Genomic DNA, 9,257 nt, shown 5'->3' on the forward strand with positions numbered 1-9,257 from the left:
TGTCTTTCGTCAGCGATAACAGCGATTAAGGAAATAAAAAACTAGTCGAGGATGTTTAGAAAAGAAATCGTTGGTAATATGAGGTATAAAGAATGAGCTACATATATTATGGATTAGATAACTTTTTAAAAGATTGGGTTAAGACAGTAATTAGAATTCTATAATCTCATTAGACAAGATATTATTTGTCTAAAGAATTATTTAGGCTTTAGGTTTTTAAAAATGTTACTAACTGCTGAATTTTCATCAGTTATTATTACTTTATAATAAATGTTTTCATAAGACTCTATTAGCATATTATTGACTGTTAGCTAATATTTCCTATCAATTGCGAATAATAGTAAAAACATTCTAAGTCAATATATCAATAAACCTATCTATATGCATACATACTGTACTATCATGGCATTATCTTTTTACGAGGCCTAATAAAGATTTTTTGATGGCTTTTGTGAATAGGAAATATTTCTTTTCTAGAGGTATAAAAACTTCAAATGCTTTTAGCAAACCAAATAGTTCTTAAGACGCTTTCGACAAGTGAATTTGTGAAATCAAAAAAAAAAAAGGAATAAAAAAACGAAATCATTAACGAATACTTATTAATTTAAAATATAAGAATAATAATGCAATTAAAACAAAGTGTAATGTTAATGGCAATAGCCAGTTTGGTAATTTTTACCCAAGGTAGTGCTGTGCCACAACAAGATACTAACCTAAGCTTACTGAATTTTATGGCACGATCAAATAGTTTAATGCAAAGAAATCCTTCACGTTCTTTGGAATGTTTCAATTATTATATTCCATTGATCGACAAGATTGCCAAAGAGTATGAAGCTAATTATGGTGCTTGTGTACAGGAATCACAGAATGAACGTGATCAAGCCGAGGAAGCTACTTTAGAACAACGTAATGATTTAGCTTCTCGTGCTGAAAACTCATGCAACGTATTGAGTCAATGCAGTGAAAAAGAGTCGGCTGAACAAGTTTTTGAATGTTTTGTTGAAGGGGTAAGTTATTCAAAAGTTTTCCTTATAAATTTTTTTATAAATCAGGAAAGTAAGTTCATTAATCAAATATTCGTATTTTTAGGGCTCGGAAAATGCCAAGATTATGTATGGTATCAATGCTGATGCTTCTGAACATTTATCTGAATTGATAGAAGAATTCCGTTTGATCAGCAATAGAGAATACAAATGTACCAATGAAACTAAGCGTCAATATGAAAAGGATTCCGCTAAAGCTTATGAAGAATTGAACAGTTGTATTTTGGGTCTAACAGAAGTGCCAACCCCAACTGATGCGCCTGAAGTAACTGATGCTCCAGAGGTTACTGATGCTCCAGAGGTAACTGATGCTCCAGAGGTTACTGATGCTCCAGAGGTTACTGATGCTCCAGAGGTAACTGATGCTCCAGAGGTTACTGATGCTCCAGAGGTTACTGATGCTCCAGAGGTAACTGATGCTCCAGAGGTAACTGATGCTCCAGAGGGAAATGGAAGTGACGAGAGTACTGAAAGTTCTGAAAATACTGCAAGTCCTGAAAATAAACTACCAGAAGAAGATCTTTCATCACTTCGTAGAAAACCCCACTCTCGCTTCCATAAATATAAACATTAAATTTCTTTATTATTAATTAATAATTATATATTTAAATACTAATTATTATACATATACACATATACATATACAAAAAAAGGATTATGTATGTATGTAAAGCGCTTGTATTTAAATAAAAATAAAGTAATTTAATTTTTCAAAATTTAGTGAGCTTAAATTGACATCTATCTATCTATATATATAAAATTCTAACGTTACTGACTGACTGACTGATTGACTGATTCATCATCGCACAGCCTAAACGGTTAAAGCTAAAGAGCTGAAATTTGGACAGGGGGTTGGTCTCCCACCAAATAGATCCACTAAGACGGGATTTTTGGAAATTCGAATGTTTAGGGGGTAAAAAAGGGTAAAATCGGTAACCTCATATCTCCTAAACTAGAAAAGATAGAAAAATAGTTTAAAGCTTATCGTCGTTCATTTAAAAAATAAGCGGACAGGTGTCTGGTACTTTTTTCAATTTCGGCCCCTTTAGGGAATAAACGGGTAAAAACTGTATTTTGGTACTTTTTTTGCACCCCATGTATCTTTTAAACCAGTGAATATTCAAACAATATTTTTAACTCCTTCATAACTTGACGAAAAAATAAAAATATAAATTTAGTACTTTTTGGTTATTTGGGTGTTTAAGTGGTGAAAATTGTACCTATTTTTGGTACTTTTTTCATAAAACATTGATTTTGGTTTATTAAGTTATACATATAAATACGTAATAACGGAATATATATAATTTTGGAATAGAATTTTTATTTCGTTAATGGGTAGAAAAAAAGTACCAAAAGGGGTAAAAACTGGAAATTTGATTTTATTCAACCACAATGATCCAATTTAGATAAAATTTTTAGATTTAGAAACACTAAATATGCTAACGAGGTGTTATTTGGAAACCCGGTACCAAGTGATATTTTTTGGTACTTTTTCATTCTCTCTGGTAGTTTTTGAGTTTTCTTTGATATTGAAATCGAAACATGAAATTAATAATAAAGAGACTTTTCGGTACTTTTTCGTTCTACACAGGTATTTTCTTGAGTTTTCTTTAAAATTAAACCTAGAAGCATGAAATTAAGCATGTAGAGCCCGGAGTAAGTGATAATCTGTAAAAGGCGACTTTTTGGTACTTTTTCGTACTTCGACTGGTACTTTTTGAATTTTCTATAATATTGAACCTAGAAACATGAAATTAAGCATGTAGAGAACGTAGTAAATGAGAATCTATAAAAGCGGACTTTTTGGTACTTTTTCGTTCTACAAAAGGTACTTTTTGAGTTTTCTATAAAATTTAACCTAGAAAAATGAAATTAAGCATGTAGAGCCCGGAGTAAATGAGAATCTATAAAAGGGGACTTTTTGGTACTTTTTCGTTCTTCAAAAGGTACTTTTTGAGTTTTCTATAAAATTTAACCTAGAAAAATGAAATTAAGCATGTAGAGCCCGGAGTAAATGAGAATCTATAAAAGGGGACTTTTTGGTACTTTTTCGTTCTTCAAAAGGTACTTTTTGAATTTCCCATAATATTGAACCTAGAAACATGACATTAAGTATGTAGATCCCGGAGTAAATGAGAATCTATAAAAGGGGACTTTTTGGTACTTTTTCGTTCTTCAAAAGGTACTTTTTGAATTTCCTATAATATTGAACCTAGAAACATGAAATTAAGTATGTAGAGCCCGGAGTAAATGAGAATCTATAAAAGGGGACTTTTTGGTACTTTTTCGTTCTTCAAAAGGTACTTTTTGAATTTCCTATAATATTAAACCTAGAAACATAAAATTAAGCATGTAGAGCACGGAGTAAATGAGAATCTATAAAAGGAGACTTGTTAGTACTGTTTCGTTCTACAAAAGGTACTTTTTGAATTTCCTATAATATTGAACCTAGAAACATGAAATTAAGCATGTAGAGCCCGGAGTAAATGAGAATCTATAAAAGGGGACTTTTTGGTACTTTTTCGTTCTTCAAAAGGTACTTTTTGAATTTCCTATAATATTGAACCTAGAAACATGAAATTAAGTATGTAGAGCCTGGATTAAGTGAGAACATATAAAAGGGGACTTTTTGAAACCTTTTCCGTTCTTTAAAAGGTACATTTTGTGTTTTTTATAATATTGATCCTAGAAATATGAATTTAAGCATGTGGAGCCCGGAGTTAATTAGAATCTATAAAAGCAATCAGGGACTTGAGAGAATGAAAATTTAAACTGGAATATTTTCTGGTACTTTTTGAATTTTCTATAATATTGAACTTAGGAACATGAAACTAAATAAAATAGGTCCTTTGGTACTTTTTCGTACTTCACTGGTACTGGTACTTTTAGAGCTTTCTAAAGTATTGAATATAAACATAAAATTAAACACGCAGTATCCCAATTGAACGAAAATTGATAAAGCATACTCTGGTACTTTTTTGTTCTTTTACTAATACTTTTCGAATTTTCTATAATATTGAACCTAAAAACATTAAATTGGACATGTAGCTTCCTTATTGTATAAAAATCTTTATGCGATTTTTTTTGGTTTCTAGTAGAAAATGAAACATGCGTCATCCTGATTTAATGAAAATATATAAAAAGGCACAGTCTGGTACTTTTTCGTTCTTCAGCTGTTTTTTCTAATTTTCTGTAATATTGAGACTAGAATCTTAAAATTAAACTTAAAGAGTTCTCTAAAAGGGGAATTTTTGATATTGCAGATATATATACATTTACAATAATGGTATTTTATTCCATTAATTATGAGGGTAGCGAAGCACACTGGGTATAGCTAGTTTGTGTATAAATGAGAATCTATAAAAGGGGACTTTTTGGTACTTTTTCGTTCTTCAAAAGGTACTTTTTGAGTTTTCTATAAAATTTAACCTAGAAAAATGAAATTAAGCATGTAGAGCCCGGAGTAAATGAGAATCTATAAAAGGGGACTTTTTGGTACTTTTTCGTTCTTCAAAAGGTACTTTTTGAATTTCCCATAATATTGAACCTAGAAACATGACATTAAGTATGTAGATCCCGGAGTAAATGAGAATCTATAAAAGGGGACTTTTTGGTACTTTTTCGTTCTTCAAAAGGTACTTTTTGAATTTCCTATAATATTGAACCTAGAAACATGAAATTAAGTATGTAGAGCCCGGAGTAAATGAGAATCTATAAAAGGGGACTTTTTGGTACTTTTTCGTTCTTCAAAAGGTACTTTTTGAATTTCATATAATATTAAACCTAGAAACATAAAATTAAGCATGTAGAGCACGGAGTAAATGAGAATCTATAAAAGGAGACTTGTTAGTACTGTTTCGTTCTACAAAAGGTACTTTTTGAATTTCCTATAATATTGAACCTAGAAACATGAAATTAAGCATGTAGAGCCCGGAGTAAATGAGAATCTATAAAAGGGGACTTTTTGGTACTTTTTCGTTCTTCAAAAGGTACTTTTTGAATTTCCTATAATATTGAACCTAGAAACATGAAATTAAGTATGTAGAGCCTGGATTAAGTGAGAACATATAAAAGGGGACTTTTTGAAACCTTTTCCGTTCTTTAAAAGGTACATTTTGTGTTTTTTATAATATTGATCCTAGAAATATGAATTTAAGCATGTGGAGCCCGGAGTTAATTAGAATCTATAAAAGCAATCAGGGACTTGAGAGAATGAAAATTTAAACTGGAATATTTTCTGGTACTTTTTGAATTTTCTATAATATTGAACTTAGGAACATGAAACTAAATAAAATAGGTCCTTTGGTACTTTTTCGTACTTCACTAGTACTGGTACTTTTAGAGCTTTCTAAAGTATTGAATATAAACATAAAATTAAACACGCAGTATCCCAATTGAACGAAAATTGATAAAGCATACTCTGGTACTTTTTTGTTCTTTTACTAATACTTTTCGAATTTTCTATAATATTGAACCTAAAAACATTAAATTGGACATGTAGCTTCCTTATTGTATAAAAATCTTTATGCGATTTTTTTTGGTTTCTAGTAGAAAATGAAACATGCGTCATCCTGATTTAATGAAAATATATAAAAAGGCACAGTCTGGTACTTTTTCGTTCTTCAGCTGTTTTTTCTAATTTTCTGTAATATTGAGACTAGAATCTTAAAATTAAACTTAAAGAGTTCTCTAAAAGGGGGCGTTTTATTTTGTATGCTTTTTGGGGGGTAAAACAGGGAAAAACGGGTAAAATTGGTTTTTGCTATATTTTGTGAAAAATATCAAAAAAAAAAATTAAATAATAAACGAGAAATTTTATTCAAATTCATTTAGTCAATTTTTTTAAAAATTTTTTATTTACTCACACAAAATAAAAAAATATAGAATTAAATTCGGATAAATTGTTTGGTACTTTTTGAAAGCATAATTTTTCCGCAAACAAAGGAATGCAGGTTTGAGACGTAACTTTCCAACATTCATAAAGGTGTATTCCTGGACAAAATTTGGGACAATGATACTCTTTTTTATATTAGAACTTTTCACAAAGGTAGAATGTATTTAATTCTACCCTTAATGAATAATATTATATATGGGAGACATTCTAGTTGAGAAGCACCAACGCTACATTCCTGCTCTAATTAAACTTTCTTGTTTTTTTTTCAATTATTTCATGAAAATCATAGGACTGTAAAAATTTTTATTCCTATTTCTTCTGACGTGTGATAATTTCAGTTCTAGTTCAGTTCTAGTTCTGTTCGAGTTCAGTTCTAGTTCAGTTCTAGTTCAGTTCTAGTTCAGTTCTAGTTCAGTTCAGTTCTAGTTCAGTTCTAGTTCAGTTCTAGTTCAGTTCTAGTTCAGTTCTAGTTCAGTTCTAGTTCAGTTCTAGTTCAGTTCTAGTTCAGTTCTAGTTCAGTTCTAGTTCAGTTCTAGTTCAGTTCTAGTTCAGTTCTAGTTCAGTTCTAGTTCAGTTCTAGTTCAGTTCTAGTTCAGTTCTAGTTCAGTTCTAGTTCAGTTCTAGTTAAGTTCTAGTTCAGTTCCAGTTCAGTTGTAGTTCAGTTCTAGTTCAGTTCTAGTTCAGTTCTAGTTTAGTTTTAGTTCAGTTTTAGTTCAGTTTTAGTTCAGTTCTAGTTCAGTTCTAGTTCAGTTTTAGTTCAGTTTTAGTTCTAGTTCAGTTCTAGTTCAGTTCTTTTCGTATGATTTCTGACTTTCATAATAGTCAGTAAAATTGTTATATATATGAGTAATTTTCGACATATAATATACGTATATATGTATATATTTAGTATTGATTATAATTATCCACTGTAAAACTGAAATTTATTTTTGCTTAAATATTTAATCGTCTAGTTATTGTAATACCAGGGTGAACTTAATTCCACTGGTTCTGTTGTTTGTGGTTCAATAGTTGTAGTTTCTGCGGCTGTAGATTCTGGCTCTTCTGATGTTGTTTCCGGCTCGGATGGTGATGTTTCTGTCGTTTCTGTAGTAGGCACTTCAGTTGTAGTAGTTGCTGGTCCTTGTGTGGGTATTTCTGAATTACCCAAAATACAACTGTTTAGATTGGCGTACGCTTCAGCTGATTCCTTTTCATATACACGTTTTGTATTGTTAGTACATCTGTACTCATCAGTTCTAATTAAGTAGTATTGTTCCCGCAAGGCAGCCAATTCTTGGGAAGCGTTGGCATTAATAGAGTACATGGTTTGTATGTTAGCAGCACCCTAGCGGTAGAAAAATAAGTAATTATAGAATGTATTAGTGATGGAATTAAAATTCTCTTAACTAAAAATGTTTAACTTACTCCATCAATATAACACTGAAATATGCCCTCAACATAATCACCTTCATTGCACTGACTCAACATGTCACATGAAGCTTTAGCAGCAATTGCCAAATTGTTACGTTCATCGTAAGTTGCTTCATCAGCTTTAGCACGAGCGGCATCTGATTCGTTTAAACAAGCCTGATAATTCGATTCATATCTTTTGGCAATCTCATTTATTAACGGTATATATAGTAGTTAAAGCATTCCAAAGAACGTGCCGGATCCTGTCGCAATAGTTCATTGGAACGTGCCATAAAACTTAAGAGTCCACCATCCGACTCATAACCTATAAAATTGGAAGCATTTACAAATGCCAGCGCCATGGCAAAGCCTACGGCAATAACAAGATTTTCTTGAAATTTCATTTTCCGATACTTTAATTGTTTTTGAGTCGAATTTTGAATATCAACTATTTGAATTATTTAATTATTATATGGTTTTTATACTAATTACAAATCAAAATTTCAAGTATTTATTATTTTTTTCTACTAATTATCTAATTAAATAAATACTTTAAGACTGTGTTATTAGGCCTCTTAAGTAGAGCAATTCTGTGTAAATTTCATTCATACTTCAAACTATGCACTTAATTAGCTTCCTACTTTAAAATTTTTTATGAAAGGTTCTTGGAAATGTTTTTATTTATATACTAGCTGATACCCGGTGTGCTTCGCTACCCCTATCGAAAATTCCATTCCAATTATTTATTGCTCGATATAGATATATAAATGTTAATAAAAATATACTAATTTTTTTTAGGTTTTCTAGAATTCAAACAACATAATATATATTTTTAATTTTGTTCTTGTTTCGGATACTTAGATATGCTGACTATAGTTTTATTTTTTAATTTTTCAACACTAACCAAAAACGGCGATATGACCCATATTGGAAATGTAATTTTTCCCAATATCACCGATTCTTTCAAACGTGAAATGTTCACAAAGTTTTTTATGTTAAATTTTAAGATTCTAACTCTAATTGTTTCTTATTTCTAATTAATTCCACAGGTGAAAGTCCGCCCTTTTTCCCCTAAATGTTCAGATGAATATTAAAGTTATTTGTTTAAAATTTAAAGAATCTAGTTCTATTAGATAAACGATTTTTTGTATTTAATTCATATGGGTGGCGTCGCCGACCCCCCTCTCAGGTAGTCCGTCAATTTATTGCCCAAAATTTTTACACGGATGTTAAAGTCTTTCGTGCAAAATTTGAAGATGAAGATGAATTGTCCATACTAGCTGTTGCAGTTTCCGAGATACGAGACTTTTAATTCTTATTTTATATGTAGGCGTGGCTTTTCGACCACTTTAAATTTCAAAGTAATAAGTAGCCTAACCTCTTTCCGACATACAGGTTCAGCCGATTAAAATTCTATAAACTTTAAATATGCAAACATATAAACAAAAATTCATTTATATATATACATATATATAGATAAAGAAGATAACTGATATTTTTATTTTATAGAGGTGAGGTTAAAATAGTTTATAATTACTATTTTGAGGTATTTTTTATTGATAATAAAAAGTGAAAATTTTGGGAGATATAACAAAGATGTGTTCACCTCTAGTTAAATGGTTTCTGATTGAGTTTTAGTTTAGTTTTAGTTTAGTTCTAGTTCAGTTTTAGTTCAGTTCTAGTTCTAGTTCAGTTCTAGTTCTAGTTCAGTTCTAGTTCTAGTTCAGTTCTAGTTCAGTTCTAGTTCAGTTCTAGTTCAGTTCTAGTTCAGTTCTAGTTCAGTTCTAGTTCAGTTCTAGTTCAGTTCTAGATCAGTTCTAGTTCAGTTCTAGTTCAGTTCTAGTTCAGTTCTAGTTCAGTTCTAGTTCAGTTCTAGTTCAGTTCTAGTTCAGTTCTAGTTCAGTTCTAGTTCAATTCTAGTTCAGTTC

At 30.6% G+C, this 9,257-nt stretch overlaps 1 protein-coding gene and 1 pseudogene across 1 annotated transcript; one reads left to right on the forward strand and one right to left on the reverse strand.

Annotated features, from left to right (window-relative positions):
- Positions 1 to 565: 565 nt before the first annotated feature.
- On the forward strand, positions 566 to 1,713 carry LOC111680140 (protein TsetseEP-like). The gene is made up of 2 exons (XM_023441764.2): positions 566 to 1,007; positions 1,090 to 1,713. Exons 1-2 carry the CDS (start codon positions 624 to 626, stop codon positions 1,615 to 1,617), a joined length of 912 nt encoding a protein of 303 aa, XP_023297532.2. The 5' UTR covers positions 566 to 623; the 3' UTR covers positions 1,618 to 1,713.
- Positions 1,714 to 6,803: 5,090 nt separating this feature from the next.
- Positions 6,804 to 7,764, reverse strand: LOC111680127 (annotated as a pseudogene).
- Positions 7,765 to 9,257: the final 1,493 nt, after the last annotated feature.

This window comes from Lucilia cuprina, chromosome 3 (assembly GCF_022045245.1).
Source record: "Lucilia cuprina isolate Lc7/37 chromosome 3, ASM2204524v1, whole genome shotgun sequence".
Classification (NCBI taxonomy): Eukaryota; Metazoa; Arthropoda; class Insecta; order Diptera; family Calliphoridae; genus Lucilia; species Lucilia cuprina.

Excerpts from the sequence above, each read along its gene's own strand:
- LOC111680140 (XM_023441764.2), top strand. The coding sequence starts at position 624 with ATGCAATTAAAACAAAGTGTAATGTTAATGGCAATAGCCAGTTTGGTA. Across the intron at positions 1,008-1,089 it reads TTGAATGTTTTGTTGAAGGG|GGCTCGGAAAATGCCAAGAT; the intron begins GTAAGTTATTCA and ends TCGTATTTTTAG.